Below are 25,914 nucleotides of genomic sequence, written 5' to 3'. Positions count from 1 at the left end.
ATAACTAATAATGCAGCATGGTTGAAATTGCTGCAAAGTCATCACTACAGCATTTAAAAATGCTCTGTACAACAGACACAAGCACAAAGACTGAGAGATTTGACTCTGCCAGGGAAGAGAAGAATAACTGAGAATTACTTAGTTGCCTTACCACTCTTCCAGCCATGTTGCTCCACTGGGTTTGGACGGCAAGGTTTTGGTAGGAGGAACTACAGGGGTGGCTTCTGTGAGAAGCTGCCAGAACCTTCCCCTGTGTTCAACAGAGCCAATGCCAACTGGCTCCCAGACAGACCAAGCACTGATCAAGGCTGAACCCAAGAGCATTGGTGGTAGCACTTGTGGGATAATGTATTGAAGAAGGTGGCAAAAAACCCAACTGCAAAACAGCAACTGCAGCCAGACAGAGGAGTGAGAATATGCAAGAGAAACAGTCCTGCAGACACCAAGGTCAGTGCAGAAGGAGGGGAAGGTGCTCCAGGCGTCAGAACAGAGGACCCTCTGAAGCCTGTGGGGCAGACCCTTATGAGGCAGGCTGTCCTCCTAGAGTCCATGGGTGTCCATGGTGGAGCAGAGATGCACCTGCAGCCTGTGAAAAACCCCCACATCAGAGCTGGGGACACCTAAAGGAGATGGCAACCTCCATGTGAAGCCCACACTGGAGTAGGCTCCTGGCAAGGATCTGTGGCCTTTGGAGAGAAAAGCCTATGCTGGAGCAGGTTCCCTGGAAGGACTTGTGAGCCTGTGTGGGACACACACTGGAACAGTCTGCTCCTGAGGGACTTCACCCCATGGAAAGGACCCATGTGGAACAATGTGCAAACAACTGCAGTCCGTGGAAAGGACACACACTGAAGATCTTAATGAAGTGCCGTCTCCTGTGGGAGGGACCCCGTGCTGAAGCAAGGGGTGCATGTGAAGAGTCCTCCCCCTGAGGATGAAAGAGCAGCAGAGACAACCTGTAATGAACTGACTGCAAACCCACTCCTCGTTCCCCTGCACCACTTTGGGTGAGGAGATAGACAAAAGCATGAGTGAGTAGAGCCTGTGAAGAAGGGAGAGGTGGGGGAAGACGTTTTAAGATTACATTTTGATTTCTCATTATCCTACTTTGATTTGATTGGTAATAAATTAGTTTCCACAAATCAACTTTGTTTTGCCCATGGCAATACTTTGTGAGTGATCTCTCCCTATCTGAACCTCGATCCATGAGCCTTTCCTTACATTTTTTTTTACCTCTTCCATGTTCAGTTGAGGAGGGGGAGTGACAGAGTGGCTTTGGTGGGCACCTGGCATCCAGCCAGGGCCAACCTAACACTATTCCCAAGTAATGAGATTCCTTGTGCCACACATGTAAAGGAAAGTGTTTAGTCTCTGGGGTCATTGTATCTACTCTGTAGATCCACACAGCATCTTTGTAACTGGTGCATATATCATGGAGATCATCCACTCACAAGTTTTTCGCTAGCACAAAACTCAGAAGTATAGAACCCTCTAACAGCGAGGAAGTCACAGAAACCAAAAAGTCAACAGTTCTCAAAAAAGCACCACTCTTGCAGGGCAACTCCACCTTTTTCAAATACACATTCACACTTGCGAAAATTACAGAATTCAGCATGCACTGGCCTTAAGATGTGAAGGTAACTGATTAGAATCTTCTTAAAGACCCCATAACAGCAGTAGCAAGACATGATTCTGAAGATGCAAAAATACTGTAGTAGGTAAACATGCACATTAATTCCAGGGTAGCTGTTCTGTACGCTCTCAAAATATAGACATTTTTCAGAGAAGTTTCAGAAGCCACCACAGACTTGGAAAAGCATTTCCATTTTACATGGCAAAATCTAATACACTAAATCCATTAATTTACATGGCCTTTTCTAGGCTAAATCTTCTTTCTACAAATACTGTAAAGGAATGGAAGAATTCTTCCCCCATTTCAAAAACAAATCAAGCTGTTTACAGCTAGAAGGGAAGACAGTGAAAAAGCAAAACTTAAACCTCAAATCGGATAAGTAGATCCCTCATTATGATGAAAACAGCAATCAGTATTTACAAAGTAGTCTGAACAGCAGGGCAGCTGTGTGGGCCTGAATAATTTCCATCCATTAAATTGATGCTAAACATATCAAACCTGCCACCCACCCCACAACATGAAAGCAAGTTCCTGAGCCTAATCCAAGGCCAAAACATTCTGCAGAAAAGGCCTTAAAGATTTCAATAACTCTTCAAAAGCCTTATTGATGTATTCAGTGACTGACTAGACATACGGCTGCAACTCTCAGAAGACTATATTATGCTAATACTGCTGTTAGGTGCTCCCTTCCAGCACTGTGAATGGCAAACAGCATCGAATGGCCTCTGTTCCTAACTCTGAGGGAGATCATAGATGTTTTATACAAATAAAGAACCTCTTTCATTTATGTGCATAGACCAGCCTTTGAGTCATTCTTATTAAACAGTAATAAATGCCAGACTTCTCCTTAGTCTGATGGTTAACTAGTGAGTATTTATGGCCATGCAATATGGCTGGTTCTGTAGGTTTGGTAACTCTTGATCCTTGAAAAAAAAATCAGACAAGACAGATATATTGCACAAGTTTACAAAAATGTAGTACTCAGATCACCATCAGTCCTACTGTTACTACTAAGTCCTGCACCCATTTCCTTTGACACTAAGGATGAAGATGACAAAGCAGACCTACCTAATTAGTGAATGCAGATCAGAAAAACAGAGTGTCTGACAGTACACTAGACTCAGACCCTTGAGAAAACTATAGGGTACTCCTTGGTGCAATCAGAAATAGTTGTCTTTCTACCTTCAGAGTTCAGACTGCAGCAGTGAACTCTTCACTGCCTTTTGGTGACTAGCCACCCATTTAAAGCTCAACTTGTCAGACTGGACTTCCTGCATGAGTAGAGATAAAGGCTCATGGTGAAAATCAAGCAGCATTGTCCAAATATAAAAGATATATGTAGCTTAATAAGGACTGCTGATTTCATGCCTGTTTATACACAAGCCTTAATGCACAGGAGAAAGATGTCTGCATGCCAGATGAACAGCCCTAAATTCCAACACACTTTATCCCTTCAACACTAGGAACTCCTGGGGTTTACAGTGTTCCTAGGGCCAACTCCCCTGCAAGTGGGGGCCATCCTCCTACCAAGAAATGGGGTTGCTTAGCCTGGAGAAGAGGAGGCTCAGAGGTGACCTCCTCACTGTCTAGAACTACCTGAAGGGAAGTTCTAGCCAGGTGGGGGTTGGGCTCTTCTCCCAGGCACTCAGCAATAGGACAAGGGGGCACAGGCTCAAGCTCTGCCAGGGGAAATTGAAGTTGGAGATCAGAAAAAAATTCTTTGCAGAGAGAGTAATCAGGCATTGGAATGGGCTGCCCAGAGGTGGTGGATTCACCATCCCTGGAGGTTTTTAAGGTGAGATTGGCCATGGCACTGAGTGCCATGATCTGGGAAATGGACTGGAGTTGGACCAAGGGTTGGGCTTGATGATCTCGGAGGTCTTTTCCAACCCAACTGATTCTATGATTCTATGATCATTAATGAACACATTGAACACAATCAATCACAGTATTGATACCTGGGGTACACCACTGGTTACTGGCCTCAGACTGTATTTTGCATCACTGCATTAGTTATCAGGGCTGGTTGAGCCTGAGTTTCCCAATCACCTTGTTGTTCATGGGCCAGGGAATAATTTTCCAAATGAATTGTTCCATCCCCTTTTCAGGGATAGAAGCAATGTTGATCAGCCTGTAGTGCTCTGAGTTCTCGTGCCTGCCCTTTCTGAAGGTCAGACTAATCTAGGGGTGATGCCATTCATCTTGTCAATTAGTTTCAGTGCCCATCATTACTCATTTAAACCTTTGCCTTGTAAGCTACTACATTTCTGTAAGGCAGCAGTTATACAGAGACAATTTACAGAGGCAGAAAGAAAGAAACTGGGTTTAATTCAAACAGTCTTCAAAATTTTGAAACTGTCAAATTCACCCTGATGGGAATCCAGGACCAAATACTTCTGCTCACACAGTTGTTGCTGCAAAGTCCTCCTGTGCCATGAGAATTTCAGTCTCTCAAGAATAACAGGATAAAGCAGATAGTACTTAATCCATAAATATTACATAACTCGATGATTTACTCATAAGACAATAAATGCTTCATAAAATGTTCCTTCTTTGGGGAAAAAGACCTTTATTTTTCAAGGCTGGGTTGACATTTTCTTTAGCCAGTAACACCATACACAAGACTTCTACAAATACTTTTATTAAAGAAAAATACACTGGATGTCTCCCTGAAAGACAGACTTTGCTAACAGTTTTAAACAATGATATGAAGGCAAGGAAGGCTGTCCAGTTTCAGGATGCATGAAATCAGGTGATGTAACAGTTGCCTCTGATCTATAATTCACAGCTACACAAGCCTAACTGTCCTCAGTGTCTCAGTCTGGAAATGCAGAGATTCAGCTTGTAAAAATCTGCTAATGCAGTGTATCAGAATTATCATAACTTCCAAAGGAGAAGCTGCAACTGTGATCTGCATATTACTTCTGAAACCAAAAGCTCAGTAAAGCCCACAGGACTGGGCACGTCCAGTAATACACCAAAGTTGTCAGATCCCCTGTTTCCTAAAGGCTCTAAACTGGTCTGAGATGAAAATACAGGTCATGTTTTTCTGGAATAATGAATACAGGGACAAGGACTAGCAGAAGAGATGGCAAGAAAATGGATCAATTGATCTGGATGGACTAGGCAATCTAGGGAACCATCCTAACAGTAGTTTGTAAGTCAAGAATTGTATTAAAAAGCATTAAAATGCCTATCTGGCCATGTTTTTCAGCTACAGTTTACAAATGAAAAAACCCACAAAACCTGCATCAGTTAACAGTGCATACAATAGATATCCTCCTGGTTGACTACAGCTTCCCTTATTTACATTTTACAAATTAGCAATTATTTTTTCAAATGCTGTTTCTTAGATATAATAAATACTATGGTGGTTTTCTACCATCAGCAAGGAAAGATTTGAAAACAGAATTCTTAAATTACACCATCTTTTTCAAAAGTTTTCCCAAGCTGCTTTCCTGGACAAGAGACATGAAGAATCCAGTTACTGTTGACCGAGGCATCTTAGGATCTAATGAAATATTCATTAGTTTCACACTACTGATAGTTTTGAAAAACCCACATGAGAAAGTTGTGCATATATTAACTTAATAGAAATATTTGACATTTTTCCTTTAGAAGATCTAAACATAAAAATTTGGCATGCACTGGACAACCAGCGAATCACATTCAAACTACCTGGCATTGGCTAATCACACCTCAATTGAACTGCGTAATTTCCATTCACTTCAATAGCTGTATCAGCTTCCTTGGCATGAGTTTCATGCATATCTGAGTAGAAAAGTTACATGTTCTCAATTTTTAAAGGGCCTTCAAATCCAAGGCACTTTACAACAGTCAGTCAACATCACAGATCACTTAAAATTCAGAATTAATGCAATGAAAATCTAGCATATAAATTCCTCCTCAATCTGATAATTCCAGAAGATGTAGCACACTTTTTCACATTCCATTTAACTGTGCCAAAACCTATGGTAGTCTGGAGTTAATTTTCTCTTCTACTATTAGTAAGTTGCTTTCAGCCTAGGCAATTTTTGTGCCTTATCTTTCCTGCTTTTCATATCTCTGGCTTCTTGGCTGTAAGTTTAGCCTCACAAGCACAATTAACCTGCCACATTAGTTACCTTTGTAAAAAAATTGTTCCAGGACTAGAAGCAACAATCTTCAATTTGCCCAACATATCAATCACAACCACTTGTGCCTAAGCATGCCCTAAGAGTCTCTTTTCAGATTATTTCTTCTTGCTGTGGGAGCTACTACAGTAGCAGAGAAAACCTGATGTGAGAGCACAGACAACGTCTGGCATCTGGCTTAAATGTTCCCCCACTAGTTGCTGGCATGGAGAAAGACTGATTTAAACTGTGGAAAAAGAGAACAGAAAAAGAGAAGAGTGAAAAATTATTCTGAACAGCCACCAGGAAACTGAAGAAAAAGAACCACCAAAGGACAGAAAATCACATGGAACTTTGCCAGTGGGGAAGCAGAAGTGGTAAAGGACAGGGATTCCGATGCCACATCTCCCACAAGATGAAGTGTCAGGGAAAGGTTGGTAAAAGGAGGGAGCACAAAGAGGTGGTGAAGGGAAGAAACAAAAGGCATCAAGAGGAAAGACAGAGCATGAATGTAAGTCTAAAGCAGGTAAGACACAAAATGGATGGACTGCCAAGAGTTTAAGGAACAGGAGTATGAGAAACATCTTGGGGAATGCAACAAGGGCGGAATGCTTTCTTATTTCCAGAACGTGCCTTTGCAACCAAACACAACCAGGCAAAGCAAATGGTTAATCTTGGGGTGGGCTTTTTTGTCATATTAACCAGTGATCTTTCATATTTTGGTACTACCAGCTGTTCTACTGAGTTGACATTGCACTGTGCTCCTGAAAGTACCTACCCAACTGATGATCCAGTCTGTGTTTTTTAAGAAAAAAGTCTGTATTAGGAACCTTAAGAAATGGTTCTGATGTCAAATAACTAAGCTATTTGTACTAACAAGTTTATGAGAATCCTTTGCATGCAACAGAAATTATCTACTTTCTGCAATTATTAATCTCTCCTGACATTGGCTTTCTTTTTTGTAACACCTACTCCTAATGCTCCAGTCATGCCAAATATCTCCTTATTTTCCCATATGTTTTTCTGTGCCATTTATCTTTTTTGTCCTTCAGCTCTGTGTTTATATTGTATCAATTTCTACTTTCTTTCTCAGATTATTCCTCTGTCTCCTGTTTCTCTTGAATGTGCTGCCAAGCTTTCCATTTTAAATTTAATCTTGATTTCCCCTTTAGTCTTTGCCAGAAATGACTCAGTCCCTTTTAGACTATATTTGCCTTTACAAAGAAGAAAGTTAAACAGAGATTAAATTACATATTGTTTCACACTATGTGCAGTCATTATACACACAGCCTCCTTTTTCCCACTGGTATGTGACAGATTATAATGCAAAAGTCACACACTAGAAAGAAAAAGTAAAAATCACACAGTTTTTACATCTTCCAAAACATATCCTTTACACAACGCCAGGCTCAAAGTACATTACATTGCACCTGATGAAAACAAATAGTGGTCTGGATTTATTTTTCTGTTTTTTTAATGAATGAACTGGCTTGTTTTCACTGATTAACAGACATTTAGCTTATCTACAGCTAATATTCATGTATATATTGACCAAGTTCTGACACAAAATTAGTTGGCAAGCACAACCTATGAGCAATAAGTTAGTAAGTACTGAATCTTCATAGTTGCATAAATACTGCAAGGCACTTGAAAAAACAGACATTTATTTTGAAAAAATAGTGAGTTAAATACCCTAAACTCCTGTAGCATAATTTATAGATCTCAGGGCCAGAAATATAAGATAAAAATGTTCTTCTTTTATGCCATGCAAACAAAAATAAAAAGGTTCAAGAGCAACAAACTGATCATCTGCATAAAATAAGGAATAAGTACCATGATCCCTTTATAGTTACACCAATAAGTAGTACTTCAGAGAAGCATTCCTTCCAGACACACATCTGGGCTGCATCATGTCCCACACACTGACTATTCATGTGTCCAGGAGGCATAACTATCAGTCCTCTAACTTCCTCTAACTTTCTACGATTTTTTTTACCATTTCTGCTGGTTTTACAAATCCTTCTAAGAACATGATTACCAAGAATCTTGCAGCACACCAACAACAACCCTTACTAATGACTTAAACAGAAATAGATTCCTTGTCATATTCACAGTTCCTGTTTATAAATCCAAATGCTCAAAGGTCTTTTGCCACAGGATTTCATACCAGAAGTTCAAGCTGAGCAGCTTTGCCTTTTCTAAGTTTCCCATGCTCTTCAAAGCCACAACTACTCAAAAGACAATCCCTTGTTCTGTTCCCACATTGGTGTGTCTAACATGGGTTGTTCACCCTTCTTGGAACTTGCAGCCTGCACCTACACTTTTGGCAACATTAAAATGCATTTAATTTATACAAACCAAGTTGAACATTCAATTATATTTCTCTGGAGTTTTCTACTTATTTGCCATCTCAACAAGAGCAAATCTACAGTCAGCTATAAATTTCAAGAGAGGACTTTTACTGTCAAGTCACTACTGTACTGACGATCTTGTATTTTCCATTAAGTGAATTTCAGGGATGAGGAAGAGGAGTGAAATCAGATTATTTGGCTCACACATCTTTTAGGTCACCTTAAAAGATGTGTTCAGAACATGGAGTTGTATTCTTTTAGTTTAGGCACTTATCTGTAGTTTTAAATCTTGAATTAAAAAAATTAATGTTAATAAGACTGAGAGCTTCTTGGTCATTTCTTTAATGATTTGTTCCCAGATTATCCAACTCATAAATAGTAATACAACATTATTGCAGACAGCAATCCCTTGATTCCTAACAGACTAGAAGACTTTTCATCATCTTATCATGCAATAAGGTGAACACATCATTAGAGGCAACATGACTTTTGTTAACATTTTTGCTATTTTTAGTGCATTTGCTTAGCAATGCTTAGTTACTGCAGCATTCAAGGCATTTATTTTTCTCTCACCATATCTGTTCTTAGTTTTTAGTATCCAAACTCGTTTTTAAGATAAAACCATAATAGCTAGCACTGAATGACAGCAAGTTTCAAAAGGCAAAACCAGCTAAAGATGCCTAATGTAAGAGCAGTATCAAATCCAGAGATGTATTTCTGTTCTGTCTTAAAGTGAAAAAAAATCCCACTGCAAGAACTGTGCTTTCAGTTGACAAATGACAATGCCACACTTCCTCTCTGGATCAGATCAAGCATGAAAACCTTAGTGTAGATGTTAACTTAGAAGGAAAGTACATAGGAAAATTCAGTGGGTAGAAATTAACATATTACTGTGTCAACAGTAATGCCATGAAATGCTGAAGCCTGAACAACAGGCCCTGAGCCTGAGTTGACCTCTAGATGAACCTTCCAACCCACTGTTTTGTTTAGCCATGTATCTGCTTATTAGCCAAAATTATGTGTAATTAGTAAAACATGTAGCATGATAAGATTACACCTGTGTAAACATGTATGCTTGTTAAGTAAGATATATTTATATCTGCTTATTAGTGAACATTTGTATCTGTTCATTAACGTATCTATTTTTCTGTATTTATAGACTGGTCAAGGCCATGAGTAGACAGTTGGCCTTGGTCAACAGTAGATTGTCCAAACTGATTCCCTTGATTTTCCTCTGAGCCTTGGACAAGCTTCAGTGAAACTCAAGGAGAGAAGAAAGCCAGATGTTTTCCACACTGAATAATTGCTGTAAGTTTGTTTGTTTAACAGTATAAAAGCTGAACCCTTTCACACCAAAGATGGAGACCTCACCTACGAGTGGACACACAGTGTAGGATTTCCCAGTTCCCAGGAGTAGTTCTCCAACCCTTTGCTGTGACTGGGGCTCCCCAGCTGATGTGCAGGTCTGGATGATGGCGATGCATTAAAGGCTAACTGGTGATTTATCTTTCTCAATCCCCTTAGAGACTCTTTGTAGTAATGATTAGGTGCATTGTTGAACTTACCCTTTTGTAATTCTTTGCTTCTTCTGTAATTCCTTGCTGTTTCACAGTATAGTAAATTTATACACTTATTCTTTGAAGTTGATGTCTGTGCCTCTTGTGCTGTCCCTCATCCCCTGGCAAAACATGCCAATAAATGAATGTTTGAAAAAATAACAGGTGCCCATCAGCATCAGTATGATCAAACTAGTGAAGACCAACACAAAAACTAACAGACTTGGTCAACAGGAGATAAATGACAGTGTACCTATGATCTAATTGTTCTTAGCTTTTATAGCCCTCTGCAGGAACATGACCAAAGAGTTTCACAAGTAGTTATAACTTCATAGTTACTGTATTTTCTATTGCTAAAACAGCTTGCCCTTTACTTCCACCAGTTTAAAGGAAGTTATACTAACAGGAAAATCCTATTTAAAATCAGACCTAAGACTGCAGGAGAAACAAATTTGCAATGAAGTCAGTTTTCCTCTCCACTTCTCTGCTTCAGGTGCTGTGCAGTACCAAGGTACAGCAATAAATTGGGCTAAGTGTCATTTGCAAGTCAAGAAACATTCACTACAAGCCTAGTAAACAAAAACTGCACAAGCATTACAATCTGCACTGCAGTGAGCAGTGGCAACGCCCAGTATGAAACAATGCTTTAGTCAAGGGAAAAAAAGAGTTGTTTTCCAGGCTGTGTCCTGTTAGAGACCAGTGAGCTGTCACAACTACTTATGAATAAGCAGCTCATCTCCTGGCAACAAGCTCAAATCTCATCTTCATTGGACAGGACATATGCAGTGCTATTAACTCCCTCAAGATTTTCAACCTTTGAAAACCTAATTTAGATAAGCCTTAAACCTTTAATTTAGATAATTTCATAGGTACATTTAAGAATTCTGTGAAATCTGAACACCTAATATCACCTGGCTTATTGAAGAACTATATTTTACATAGATATAGATATATGTCTGCTGTTCAGGATGTACATTGCCATACATAACATAATTTGACTGAGTTTTCCTGAAGAGAAGAAATGCTGCCTGTCAGATTCCTAGAAAGGATTAGTTTGATTATCTGTTAATAGAGTGTCAGGTACTTAACAGCCCTCATGCTCTACTTTAAATGAGATTTGAGGATGGATTTATCCACGTGAATTATACTATTATTTTGCCCAGAAAGATATGTCATTTTGATGGCATTTAAAAAGATGAAAAAGACAGCCATGTAAACGAACTGCTTTATATCTAAGGCTGGCAAAGGTAGACACAGTAATTCAATAATCTTTTTTTTATATTGCAAATACCGTAAATAACTTTGTTCAACAAAAATAAAACAATAAGCTACCCTTTTTATTGTACTAATAAATCAGCAGCAGACAAGAACACTTTGTCATAATGGTCTAAATGTCCTCCTGATGCTATCACACAGCAGCCTTTAGAATAATATTCACTTTGTTTTCCTTACTTGATGCCGTTTCTCAAGCACAACAGTGTACACTGTACAACCACCAACCCTCTATCCATCTCTGGGCTTCTGTCATTCCATGCATTATTGCTAGCAGGAATATTTTATCTGCTGCCACCACCAGTCATGCCAGAAGTTTTAATGATTTTTGAAACTCCACTTCATGAAAAAAGCAAGCAGTCAACAGGTCACTTGTGCACTCTCTCCTCAGACAAATGCTGTTTATACCAGATAATGCTCAGTTACTCTAAAGGCAAGATGGGGTCCCTCCTGCACACCCGACAAATCTCTTACGGATTTGACTGGTAACAAACCAGTTTGGGCAGAGCATGTAAGTGTTACATACTTACCTCAATTCTCAGTCACTTTCTTTACAAACTAGAACATATGTAAGAACTGGAAACAACTCCCAGATCCTGGTGCAAACACCTGCAGATAAACTTTTGTGGGGAGGAATTTAAAAGCTAAAGGCTCAATGACTGGTTTTGTTGCAGACTTACTATGAGATACTACTTAAAGGAGTTAAATCCAAGTTTTCAGAGACCACTGCTAGCTATGGCATTCCTTTTTCTGATTCCACCGTGCTTCAGAAAATGTGCTGACTTCTCAGAAGCTTTAAGGCCTCTAATCTCTAAGTGAGGGCCACAGGTGCTCAGAGTCCTAATTGCTGAGAAACAGTAGTCTTACTCCTGATCACTGAAACACTTGAAATCCAGTGACTATCTCCAGTAGTTTTATCCTCAAGTCTATCCAGTTCACAATTACTCATGCCTGAAAATAGCACAACATGCACTTTCAGAAGAATACTGTAAACCTCCATGAATGAACATTTATGGGACACATGCCCAATGTATGTATGTATGGCCAGACTTGATGAACGCAGATTTGGGCAGGGCTCACCCCACATGGGTGTGCCCTTCCAGCCTGCGCAGGGGATTTTTTAGGTGAGGCACAGCGTGCACAGAACTGGCCCCACCGTTTCAGTCCTGAGGTCCATTTGCCACGGCCGAGCGAGCTTGGACAGTGACAGGGAAGTCCTCGGGACTGTCACAGCACCCAGTACTAACCGGGGCTGACCCTGCTGAGCATCCGAGATGTGACGGGATGGGATGGCAGGGAGGCATTGAACTGCCAGGGGACGGTTCCACCGAGACTCAAACTTGGGACCTTGGGATTCGGAGTTCAGAGTGCTCTCCTTTACACCACGGAACCGCCCATACATGCCCAATGCAATTCTATGGAACAGATCAAGAACAGAAGGTTCATCCTGGGTACTTATAGAGACAGGTGTTAGACACAGACACACTTGGCAAGTCTCCTGCACATAAGGTGTGAGTGATGACCACCAAGCTCCTGCCCTGTGATCTCCCCTCTGGCTACAGTTCACGCATTTGCAGGACAGGGAGATACTTCCCAAGCACCCTGTAACCTGCTGACCCCCTCAGATGTGGCACAGAGGAGTGCCAGCAACCAGTACTACAGTCAGCACACATACTCCTTTGGGGGAAGCCCTTAAAATGCTCATCTTAGAAGATGCATTCTAGAACCTGCGATACAATTTCAAAAAAACTTGCAAAAGCAAGTACATGAAACAAGCAATGACTTCTTGTCCGGAAAAAAAATATACTCACCCACTGAAACTTTGTTAATGAATTGTGTTTTTCTGTAGAGATGAGGCCTCTATTTACATGGTTTTGTACCATTTCTTCTTTAATGCTCAGAAAGTCAGGGAAACCCCACATATTTAAAAGTTCCATTGTAATTTGAATAAAGTCTAGGTACCTGAAACAAGGTCTGCAGTGAATAAAAATAAATCCATATTAACACCATGTTCCTCTGACTCTCTCAGCCTCAGTTAACTACCTCTCTTCAGTCTTTGGGTGATGGCAGGTATTTTGCATCCTGCCTTCTCCTACCTGAAGACACAGCTCCAGTAAGCACCTGGATATGTCTGCTCCAGGTACTTTCTCTCAGTATTAGAGGATTTTACTTCTTGCTCTCAGTATGAACAGGATCTTGCCCAACTCCTAACAAACACAATCACGAAAGGGCAGAAAATAAAGCATGCTGGGAACACACAGGGGAAAGACCAAAATTCTTAAACTAGGCTGAAACTGCTATTTGAAGGAGTTTACCAACTTCCGCAGGTGGCACCAAGCCCCAGAACGGGGCCATGGCATTGAGGGCTTGCCACAACAGTGAGTCACATGGAGTCACAGACACAACTGGGGCGGTAACCACGGGTAAGGCGTAGACTTGACATACAGAAGGTAGAAGACTCCTTCCTTACCTGCAGAGATGTCGATAACTCTGTAATGATCAGTGGATGGGACTCTTTTTTTGTTTGACTAGGACTTGCTAAGTAACAAGGAAGTATGCCAAGTCACTCTGGAAACACAAATTTTCTTGAAGCAAGGAGTGAGTAAGAAGAAGCCCCCCAGCATGGAGAAAAAAAATACGACTCAAGGATTATCAACCTCCAGGGAAGACGTCACAGTAACCAGAGACAGTAGATATGCCTATGATTGGGATCACTGTGAAGAGATTACTATTCCTGTAAATTTGCTAAAAAACCTGGACTTTATCTATTATTCAAGAAGTTGGACAGACATTTGGCATGTAACATGAGCATCACTTTCATTCTAGCAGTGGGTATCGTCAATGCCAGAGGCTACTGAGCAGGAGCCATAGAGGAAAAGTGACAGCAAGTCATCATATACAGCTGCAAAAAAAGTCAGATTTTGAACACAGAGAAATCCACTCTGGTACAACATTATTCTTTATCTTACATAAGCTTTATTGCTCTTATGATCATTCAGTGTGTTTAATTACAGGATGATTCTGCATGTATGAAACACTTGGGCTCTGCAGCTGTCTCTCCCTTCTTGAGCAAACTCCCATTTGGAGAGCAGAAAGTTCATTTACAGTGTGTTCACAAAGACCTGGAAGTGAAGATACTGCTCCTAGCAGCATTCAGCATCATAACTGCTGTCTTTTGGATGGCTTTCAGAAATGAGGAATAATGGATCCTGCAAGATGCCTTAGGAATCTCCATCTGCCTTCATGAGCTCAAAGAAGTTCACACAGCCAGTATGAAAGACTGCAGCTGTTTTCTGCTGGCATTGTCATCTATGAAGTCTTCCTTGTACTCATTGTTCCTTTACTACCCAGGTGTGGGGACCATTTGATGCAGCACACCACAATACAACCCAATTTCTGTTGAAGATTGCAGTGTGTTACCCTACATCAGGTTGTGCCAAACCTTCACTGTTATTCCTGGTCTCCCGGTAGTTTACTCTCACAAATTCTACATTCAGACATTCTCATCATGGATCTATTTTGTAAATTCTCCTGCAGCTTATCACTACAGTCTGTTGGCAAGCTCTGTTGTTTCAGTATTAACACAGAAAGATCAGCCAATTCTTTTCTGCTTCATGCCATTCATTTTTACTGCTTGCCTGGTTGTTTTTTTTATGCACCAGAAGTTGAGAGCATTTAGGTCAGGCAGTGATTTTACAAAGCAGTGCTCCTATTCTCTCTCAGAAATCAGTATCAGCTACTCTGCTGTCCAGAAAGATCCAGATCCACAAATGTGACTGAAAAACATAATCAGTCATATACCAAATAAAGATCAATTAGATAATTTGTGTTGAAAAAAACAATTTCCCAATACCGACAAACATGGTGAAGCAAAAACCTCGTGTTACCCAGAGAAAAAGCAGCACCAAACATGACTGATCTTGAATAAAATCTTTAGCCATAGGACTAGACAGACACCATAGGAGATCAAAGAATTCCAGAGTTACATCCTGAGAAACCAGCTATATACTATGGCGGATTTCCAGGCGACCTTCCTGGAAAAAGATTTTAAAAGACCATATGAACAGACAGCTCCACTCTAACAATAAGAGTGTAACTTGCAATAGCATTTTTTTTTGTGAAATGCAAATGGCTTTATCTTGTTCTAATCTCTGAGGATACATGATACTCTTTCACAAAGCATTCTGTCATGATGCTATTACATACAATAGAGTGACATTAAGATATTTTATTTTATTAGTCTTGGATAATAAGTAAAAGAAAATCATAAAGAACACAACATTCTTATACAGTAAGTCTAGATAATTAACTTGGAATAAACAAAGAAACCTACTGTTCTGGGAAAAATGCTATGTAATGCCTTCCTCAGCATCACTGAAAACTATAAAAAACCATGGATTCATAACTAAAGACAAAAACTATATTTGTGCCAGGATGATGCATGAAAGAAAACAAATCTCTTAATGTAGATACACACACCAAAAAAAGGTTGGTTTTTTGTTTTGTTTCGGAATTTTTTGTTATTTTTGTTGTTGTCTGCTTGTTTTTTAATTCCTGTAAGGCTGATTTTCATCCTAAGCTGTCATACTCAATGTTTACTCCAAACTAGGCATATGGAACATTTCATTTCTACTTATTTCTTTTATATTATCAACTGTATCATAGTTTTGTTTCCCCTCACCCAATCCCAAAGCATAATGAAGACTGTATCTGGTTCTTACAGAAATTAAAGGATTGCTGCAGGGATTACTGAGAAACAGCCTGGCTCAATTTAGATAAGAAGTCATTATATATTTTACCACCAGTACATTATTTTGAACTGTTAACTCCATTTGGCAGATGGAAAAGAGGGAGCATCGTGGTACCTCAACTCAGAAGGTGAAAAACTTGCAGTTCACACACTTTAACTCCAATCCTGTTTGATCAAAATTTAAAATGTAAAGATTTTATCCACTCTATCATAACCTGGAGTGGAAAATAGAGTGCCTAGTACTCACATCATGGCTCCTAGTCACTTTCGACTAAGCAGCTCTTTTAAACTGTGTACCTCAAAAATTATTCAATTAGTAACTCCTGACTGACTATAGGCACAATGAATTTAGCACTTCTTTTCTAGAGATTTTGGTACTTAGAGATTATGACTATTAACATACAGCTTAATAAAGAATAGTGATGAGTGAAATAAGCATGTTGCATTGGTTGCTCAGGGGAAACTGGGAAGAAATCTCTGGCAAGCTGAAAAATACAAGAGAGCCTGCCTGGACAGGCTGGACTCTATCTCTGAGGTCTTTTCTAATCTAGGTAATCCTACGATTTTACGACATGCAGCACTCCTGGAAGAAATCACACGTTTTTCTTCTTTTTCTTAAGTCTCTTTTTCTTTCATTGGTTTAACAATGTAAATTCAAAAAACAATCCAGTATACCCCAAGACAGGAAAGAATGTGGACCTGTTGGAACAGATCCAAAAAAGGGTCACAAAAATGATCAAGAGGGTCACAAAAAAGATCAGGCTGGAACACTTCTCCTATGAAGACAGGCTGAGAGGGTTGAGTTGTTCAGTCTAGGGAAGACAAGGCTCTGCAGAGACCTTACAGCAGCCTGCCATTACCTAAAGGGGGTCTGGCTTATAAAAAAGATGAAGAGGACTTTTTACTATGGTCTGTAGTGACAGGAGAAGAGACAACAGTTTTAAAACTCAAAGATGGTAGGTTTAGACATGATATAATCACAGAATTGTTTAGGCTAGAAGGGACCTTAGAGATCACCAGGTTCCAAATCCCTGTCATGTGCAGGGACACCTTCCACTAAACCAGGCTGCTCGAAGCCCTGTGAGGGAAACATTTGTTCCAGTGAGGGTAATGAGGCTACTCACAGGTTGCTCAGAGAAGCTGTGGATGCCCCATCCCTGGATTTGTTCAAGGCCAGGTCAGACAGGGCTCTGAGCAACCTGGTGTGTTGAAAGGTGTCCCTGCCCATGGCCAGGGTGTTGGACTAGATGATCTTTAACGGTCCATTTCAACCCAAACCATTCTATGATTCCATATTCCAGTATCCTAGCATATCTTCATTATATGGTTCAATGAGGTACTTTGGAGAAAAGCCACAGGCTCAAAGGATCTCAAAATCACCGACAGATTGAGACTCCATTCCTACACAGGAGGTGAGGCAAAGAAGGCACTCTTAGAGCTGATAATACACCGAGCCAGACACCAGATGGCCTGTCCATGAGCAGCGAGGCAAAACTTACTGTGCAGAGGATTTAAACAAGGGCCCCCCAGATTGCAGACCTACAACCCCTACCAGATAAATATCAGTGTTGTTTCAACTTGAAAAGAATAAAACAGACACATGGGCAAATTTTTCAAGGTTCACAGGCACATCCTACTTTCTTCTATTCAAAAGCCATTCTGACATGTAAAAACAGAAAAAGATGATGCTTTTTTCCAAATCAGAAGAACTGCAACCAAGACATTTGCATGAAAATGCATTCTTCTCAATCTTTAGTTTTACATGCTCATCACTCAGTGAAGTCCAGCAGGAATTCCCACAAGTGAAAGGCTGAGCTGTTAAAAAATTGACAAGTGTCATGTTTCACAAAGAAAGGCCTGTGACTCCACACTGGACAGGACACAAGCATTTTCAGCCAATCCTTGTCAGTTGCTAAAAACAGCAGCTTTATTTTTGGTTGTAAGGGACATAAAGTTTGTTATGCCGCCATTCACTGAGGTAAGAGGAACTCCTACTGATAAAAGAAAGGACCGCAATACTCACAATCTTTATATGAAAGGCTTAAAATTTTACCATCAACTGTAACCAGCAGTATTAAAACCATGATCACAGATGATCCTCCTCTATGCAATACCAGTTATGTGACAGCTAAAATATAAATACAGCATGGAGACCACAGTCATGCCACTAGACATGCTAAACCATTTTTTAAAACTAATGTTTCCAATAAAAGCTCTAAAAAGGACAATTTTATCTAACTTAATAGTCTGCTGTACTTCAGAACTACAGTCAATATCTACCATGATGATTCAATCAGATAAAATCCTATCAAGCCCTCTCTCTACAAACTACAAAACCATATAGATAAACCATGATGACTATCAAATTCTCCACATGCAGCCATTTAAAAATTATTAAAATTCCACAGTTGATCCTGAGTTTTGGACACTTTCTCTTACGATCGTTCCTCAGCATCTTTAACAAGACTATGTAACAGCAGTCAAAATGAAGTAAGAACAGCTTTTATAACTATCACCAAAGAGCAGCAACTCCTGTTGGGACCTAAGCAGAATGTACATGTATTAAAATGAAAAAAACAGAACTAATTCAAAGCAGCATGTTCATTGTATTGGACCTTACTTTAAACACATCAAACAGGACATGAAAAAGTATGGAAATCAGTATGAAAACATTCTAGACCAGTATCCTCACATGTCTGAATGCAGTAAAAAAAGAAATCAAGCATGCCACAATCCTGAGTCAAGAAATACCTTCCCTTCTTGGGAACAGGAGAGAGAAGACCAGACTGGAAATCACATCTCAAACAAACTCGTTTCCAGCTCCAAGGAGTTCCCAGACACAGGTGTCTCTTCTGGGCCCAGCTGCTGAAAAGCCTCAGATTCCCTTGCTTGTCATATCCACAATGACACATTGCAGAGAAACACCATCCAACCTGGCAAATGAAGTATTCTCTCAGATAGTCAAAGCAATCCTAGCTGCCACACTATTTTGAAAGAAATGCAGTCTGAATGCCTTTTTTTAGCAGCTGTTCTTTAGGAAAATAAAGATGATACATAGGGACATTTGACAGGAATAATCTTGTAGCACAAGTCACAAACCCTTTGAAGTCCATTGGAGAGAATGATGCCACAGAAATCGTCTTAAAAACAAAAGACTCAGACCAGTGGCCAATATTTAGGAAAGACAGAGGATAGATGCTTTCTAAGAAGGGAAGAAATGAAAGCTCTTTAAGGAGAGGAGCTTGTTACTACTCTACCAAGCAGTTAGAACCAACTGAAAGAAGAAATATTCAGCACTACAGTTGCAGGTAAGTAGGTATTTTGGCAGTGTTTGACTGCGCCCATCTGCATATTGGGGGAAACCAGTTCATGCTAAGGGGCTTGTGCACAGATGCAGTATCAATCTATACAAACAATCCAGCTACACATGTGCTTTTTCTCTGGGGCTTTTCATATTTACCGCAGATGCCTCTGAGGAGCAGGCTCCACTTTGAAAACATGAAGCAGCTGCACTTGATGAAAAATAAACTACACATTTCTTTCATGATGTACACTGGATTTTTGCTTTGCCACTAGCTCTTCTTCCAAAGAGAAGACACTCATGTAAGAGAAAATTCACAGATCCCAGAAGGATGCCAAAGACCTAAAGAGCCAACAAATTATGGATTTTCTTTTAGTTATTTTTAGAGTTAAAACCCCCGACAACCTGTTGATATGTATGTGGTGCATCCATAAACAAAGGAGGAAGATACTCATAAACACCTGAAATTGTACCAAACATTAAACCATGGAACATGTCTGGTAGTGGGCTACAGAATAGCCATGAAAAATAAAAGAACGAAACCAAAGAAATCAAAGACACAGGCAATAGATTAAAGACAAGTAGCTGCTGAGACATGAGAGAAAAGAGCCATGACTTAACCTGTAGTTTGGGTCAGGCTCCAGCCTTGTCAAAGCATGTGAAGTAAGAGGTCACAGCAATGTGACTGCTGGACCAAAGAAGTCCATGGTTGCAAGTCTTTGGGTATATGCACCTTTTCAACTATGTCTTTGCATACATGCTCAGAAATTCAAGTGCTTGATCTTTTTCAATAGAAGTTTCAAAAGTATAACAAAATTGGTTTGCTATTTATCAGTTTGTCACTGAGAAAGTGGTAAGAAGATTATGTAGTGCTTTGATGAAACAAACCTACAGCCTTGCAGGACAAGCGACAAAGCTATTATTCCTACCTTCATGCAGTTACAGAATATCAAAACAAGTTATTGTTGGCATGAGAAAGTTGCCATTTCACTTGACATTTCAGGCTGATGCTTATTTGAGTGGGTATCTTCTGAAAACCCTTGGATGAAAGAAGCATTTCAAAGCTCTAACAAAGGGTCCTAAATGGTGAAAGACCTGCACAGAAGCAAACTTCAAAGATTCCATACTCTCAGAATTTGGTTATTTTGGACAATTGACTCCTGTAAAATTAGTTTGCGCACTACTGGGAAATTAAGATTCTAGAAAAGCCTTTGCAGAATACACTGAATTTTGCAGACACCCTCCAGTCTTACCTCTTGTCCTGAAAGGTAATATGCTGCTAGAAGACCGCCAATGAAGCGAATATTGACCTCAAAAACAGATACTTCAGAATTCTAGAACAAAAAGGAAGAATAAATTATTAACCAACTCCTTAATCAAAGGGGGGAAAAAACATCAAAGCAGAGGCAAGCAGTCATCCTAAACCAATCCACATGCAAGGGTCTGTACTGTTGCAGTTTCTAGATCCATACTGAAACTCTTGTGCACATCTTCATGACATCAAATGATAATTCTACTTACAGCTTCAAGTGAATTTTTAAAAATCAACTTAAGTTTTTCTCCTGCCATCTAACCTTATTATCGCCACAAACTGCAATTACAGTGATTTTGGGATGCTGGGTAAGAAGACAATGACCCTACATTTCCATAATTCAGCATCTTTTCTCTTATGTTTAAACATAACACCAAATATTCTAGGTTTACAGGATAAAGCAGAATAATAGAGAATTCCCATGATGCACTTTCTTAACCTGAATTACTAATGTGCAATCTCAAATTCAAAGCTCCATTTTAACATAATCTCTGTCTAGGAATGGCCTTTATGTACTTAATATTATGACAAGAAATACTGCAAGACCACTGAGAAACTCAAGAGAATAAACCATTTTATTGCCTTCCTCCACATTAATTCCTTGGGCTAAATTCCACAGTATCTTTTGACTCATTTAATCCACAGAAAACTTAAGAGGAACCAGGTAGTTCTAATATCTTCCTGACTCCCTCTGTGCCCCATTCCCTCATTTGCCTGCATACACTCCATCTCTCTCCCCCATATACTCTTCTTCAATCCATTAGACAGAGAAATGTAGTTTTATTAGGAGATTTTGAGACAGGGCAGACTTTTCCTTTTATCCAGAAAAGTCACTAGAATGTACACTGTACAAGCTGACTCATCAGTTTGCATACAGAGGAAATAATACTCATAGGTATGTCTTTCCCTTCGTACTACTTCCATCACACTTCCAGTTGTATCAAGCATTTTGCTTGTATCCAAATTAAATGCATTTTGCATGCATTACTTATTTCAGAAAGATTACATGAGTATCTTAAAGATTTCCTCATAAAGCACTGATGATAAAAAGTCTAGTTTTAAGTACTCCCAAATATAGGTTTTTAGGAAAAGGCATTTTCTTTTCACATATTCACAGAGGATAACAAGAAAAATAACATCAATGCAGTATAGGAGTCACCAACAGCTATTAAAGTCATGAATCACACATACAATGGTACAGTGTAAAGTGAAACAACTTATTCCCATTTCCCAGGAAAAGAATCCAAGAGGAACAAATTTATGCATTTATTTATAAACTTCAAACCATATTAAGAAATTACTCAAGTCTGGTGTATATACAAGACAACTCATTAACCTTCAGAGATGGTTTCTGATACACAGAAAGATGCAATTGAATCCCAGTGGGCCATGTAAATTTCTACCATCCAAATCCTAGATTAACTCTGCAAATTTGTATTGAAATTGCCTTAGATCAGAAAAAAGTTATGGAAGCAATTAAATTCACCCTCATAATGGTACCATTATGTCTACACTGTCTCTGATATATTTAGTATCTTCAGTTTTAGATTGAACAATTATATGGCACTAAATGAAAAATCAGAGTAAGATTTCTTTAATGTTTACCAGACAGTTGATGTATAAAACAAAAGCAAACAGCCCAAACAACTAATTTTTGAAAAGGAGGATAAAATATGAAAACAACAGTTAAGTACTTGCTGAATTTTGACTGTATGCCTACATTTCATTATGTGCATTTACTGAATGAACAAGTATTTCTGGTACCATAAGGCAGATCCAAGGACTGAAATAAAAATTCCATCAGAGAGTCTGTGACAGGCCCAAAATTAGAAATAAGAACACTAACCAATAAGACTAAAATGGAGTAATTTCTTCCATGTAATGCTTCCAAACTCTGCATATATGAACAATGTCAGATGCTGTATGACCAACTGGGAAACTCTTGCAATAGAAAACTCAGCAACTCAAGTGGCATATTTCATGTTAAAACTCTTAAGGACATTGAAGAAGATACTGTATTCTTAAGTAATCTTACACTGTGGCTTGGGGAAAATTTGTCTTTCATAGCTCAGTTATTTGCAACTACTCTCAGCTAGTAAAACCTCATCTTTCGCCTTCATTTCTGAGGCCCTGTTGGTTCTCACAAAACATTTTTCCTTTCTTCCATTATCCAACCGTAATTTGCACTTTGAAAACACAATATATATTACTTACGATTCTAAGTGTAAAAGGGTTGGGGTGTATTTTTTTCCCAAAATAAGGTTAGACACACAGAGAACTCAGAGCTTATATATGACACTTGATTTGTAAATTTAAGTTTCAGCTGGAAGACCTCTTCAGTCTCCCTCCAAGAGGAACACAGTGAAAAGGACAGAGAAATAACAGGGCAAGCTCTACTCACCACACTGAAATCAAGATTTTTGTCGATCCATTCTTGTCCTTCTCTGAATTCATCATGAAGACCCATGATATAAAGAGTATCCAATGCATCTACTATGGTAGCACCCATTTGTGAGTTTCCTACATGCAAAAAGAAGAAGGTACATTACAAGTGATTATTTTGTTATTTTTCTTAAACATCACAAATATGAGAAAATAATCCAAGCAGTAGCAAAGTTACTACAAAGATGTCAGCACAAGGAATAAGCAAAACGAGTAAGTAATTATCAGGTGCTTGAGATGATTCCCACTTTTCTTTCGAAGTACCACTCTGGCACGGTTTGGCTTCTGGGCAGAAAAGAAGACTAAAGAAAGAAAAACGGCCCTTCTCGTCTGCTTTCCCAAGCTGAACTCGAGCAACTGTACTTTGACAAAAAAAAAAGGACAGAAAAGACATTCAGCTTCAGAAAATTACTAGGAATTCTAGGACAAAAGTATTAGATAAAAAATCATATGCAAGATAAAACAATCCATACTTGCAGTAATTTCTTGCATTTCCCAACATTTACTTCTGAAATGTTCAAAGTTATGCAATTATGAAAGCTACCTAATTATTGAAAAGCATGGACTGATGAGCAGGGATGCAGTGGCTTGGCTTGACTGGGAAAGCCACAGTCCCAAGATGCTCCCTCAGTGTCTCCGGGGTTCCGCACTAAAGTTGCTAATGGTTTTCTCAACTGTCACCATCTCAAGTGGAGCATTGAAAGACAAATAAAAATCAATGGTGCTTTACCCTAAAATGCCATTCTCTTGAAACAGCAGCAATTTAGAGCTGATTGATGAGTGACTCATCGGTTTGTACACTGGGGATAGGATGATGAGGCTGGCGAGCCATTGCCCATGTTAGCATTGGTCTCCTTAGGGCACCCCTGCCTAAACTGTTGCCCTCAGCAGGCAGAGATCCTTGTTTCTAGAGGAAAGCAAAAATTACCATCTTCATAGGGCATGAAACATCCTATGCACTAAGAAAATAGCTGAATTCCACTGTTCATTTCTGTAATCTAAAAATCAGTACAATAACTATGATTAGCAATTTAATGACAGTAGTGTCCCAACAAGCTAAGCCAATTTTAGAGTTTTTTAATGTGTTTTTCACCCATTAATGGAATCTCCAAAGTGAAGTGTTTCTGCTTGGTGTTTTTTATTCATCCATTTCTGACTTTCACATGGATAGAGCTAATTTTTTCCTCAAGCATAACAACTGAATGAAGCCATCATCCCCATTGTATTTCTTTCACATACCTAAATGACTGACACACATGGAAGTTAAACTTAATTTTCAAGGACTTCTTTTCTCAAGTCATAAAAATTAAACACAACAGCATTTATGACAAAGTAATCACCAACTAATTTCTTCAAAAATAGCCAAGAATCAGTTTTAGTTAATTTCAATTAGATATGGAAAGCTTAAAGTTGGTGGTATTCGTTAAGAATATTCAAATACAGATCGGGACACACTACCTTTTGCAAGATTAATTAAAAGGCATATTTTGACACACTGGCCACCATCTATGCCCGTAACTCTCAGGAAATTAATTCACTGTGGTGCATAAGTACTGTGAGGTTCAACGCCTTCAGTCAAATGACAAATCCATTGCGTGTGCTGAAGCAGAGGTTGCTTTGAGCAGAGCTACAGCACTGCACTTAACTGCGCACCTTCTCATGAGCATATTGTGACAGCCACCTAATATATCACTTCAGAAATATGCAAATGACACCAGCATATAAGGACTACCTTCTGTACCAGCTGACAAAGTATCTTTTGACATAAAGCTGGAGTGTGTTACACTGCTTCCAGAACACACAGAAAGTGACTTCTGTCCCTTTATTCAAACCATGTTGATAAAACTTTCAAATACAGAGTGTCTGCACAAATAGGGATACATACCCTTGAGAAATCCTGAAAGCTCATCTTGTAATAGTTTCAAAAAATAAAAAGCTTGTATCTTAAAACACAGTGATAGTCACATCAGTAAATCCTCATATTCTCCAGCTGGCATGAGATGAGAAGAATACACTCCATGCAAATGCATGGACTGGCATGTCATTGTCCAGGACTCCACACTCCCCACCTTCCCCACCAAAAATTTCAGACACCACAGTTTTCTAGATCTCAGAAGTACATTCCAGTATTCACAATATGGGACGGTAGTATGTTGGGCACAAGAATACATACTCGACAATCTTCAACAAAATATCTTCAAAAACACAATTTTAAACAACCTTTTTTATGGAGTTCTCTGCACAGAACCATGAAAGGGCCATGGGAACGCAAAAGCACGTGATTACTTTTGCCATCTGACAAATCCAACAGATGCATTCAGAGAAAGCGGAACAGCCATCTCTCCAGAACAGACAAAAAGTGTCCACGGTTTCCCTAATGCATCCCACAATGACTGAACAATATGACTTCACCAAATACAGACAATAAATTTGCTCTCATCATCACTGTGTTAAAAGTGAGCCCTCAACCCTGTGTACAGAGATCTCACCTAAACCAGTAGAACCCGAAAGGGACTGCCTGACAACCTGCTTCAAGCTGTTTGCAGCTGCAGAAAAAACACAGCCCAGTACAGTAAAACAGACTTGCTCAGCAATTTTTGACAAGTCAATTAAAAGCATAGGTTGATACTCTAAACTTTTTTCTGGGCCATACTCCAATAGTTTGTTCATGCTCTCCCTCCTGCTCCCTATACACTCTTTTCTCTCATATTTTCATGTTTATTTTTTCTAGGACCACAAATATCAAACAAAACATTACTGAGCAAAGACCCTCCTGCTCACATGTGCCTCTTCCCTAAGCAGAGATGGGTACCTGTTTCTGAGATGCAGATCAATATTGTTATAGTTTCTCGACTCCATGTGAGAGCTCAACTGTTTTTTAACACCATCACTTAAAGATAGCATTTATATCCCAACCTATAATAAAGTATTAGTTTTTCTTCTTTCTTGTAAGTAGGCTAGTTCAACCAAATTTTTCTGCACATGAGTACTTCTTCCTTGAGGAAGAGTCAGAAGAAAAAAAACTTTGGTTTTTTAAACCCTTTTGGTTGAACACATTTTGCAAAGGTCAAGAGATGACAAGTCAATATTTTGCGACAGATTTGTCTACCCTGTCTTCTTCTTTTAGCGTTGCTCAGGCAGCACAAAGCCAGCTAATTCCCTCCTGCGGGGCACTGAGAGGGAAG

At 39.4% G+C, this 25,914-nt stretch overlaps 1 protein-coding gene across 1 annotated transcript in view; it reads right to left on the bottom strand.

Moving 5' to 3' along the window:
* The window catches only part of MAN1A2 (mannosidase alpha class 1A member 2), a 145,756-nt gene that overhangs the window by 55,081 nt on the left and 64,761 nt on the right, over positions 1–25,914 (bottom strand). Inside the window, exons 4-5 of the mRNA XM_071559486.1 lie at positions 22,689–22,807; positions 20,229–20,309 (exon numbers count right to left, since the gene is read on the bottom strand). Coding sequence (XP_071415587.1) covers positions 20,229–20,309; positions 22,689–22,807 — 200 coding nt within the window. The remainder of the gene's footprint in view (positions 1–20,228; positions 20,310–22,688; positions 22,808–25,914) is intronic.

Source organism: Pithys albifrons, chromosome 1 (genome assembly GCF_047495875.1).
Source record: "Pithys albifrons albifrons isolate INPA30051 chromosome 1, PitAlb_v1, whole genome shotgun sequence".
Taxonomy (NCBI): domain Eukaryota; kingdom Metazoa; phylum Chordata; class Aves; order Passeriformes; family Thamnophilidae; genus Pithys; species Pithys albifrons.
The sequence above is the reverse complement of the archived record's forward strand: the minus strand, read 5'-3'. Positions and strand labels throughout refer to the sequence as shown.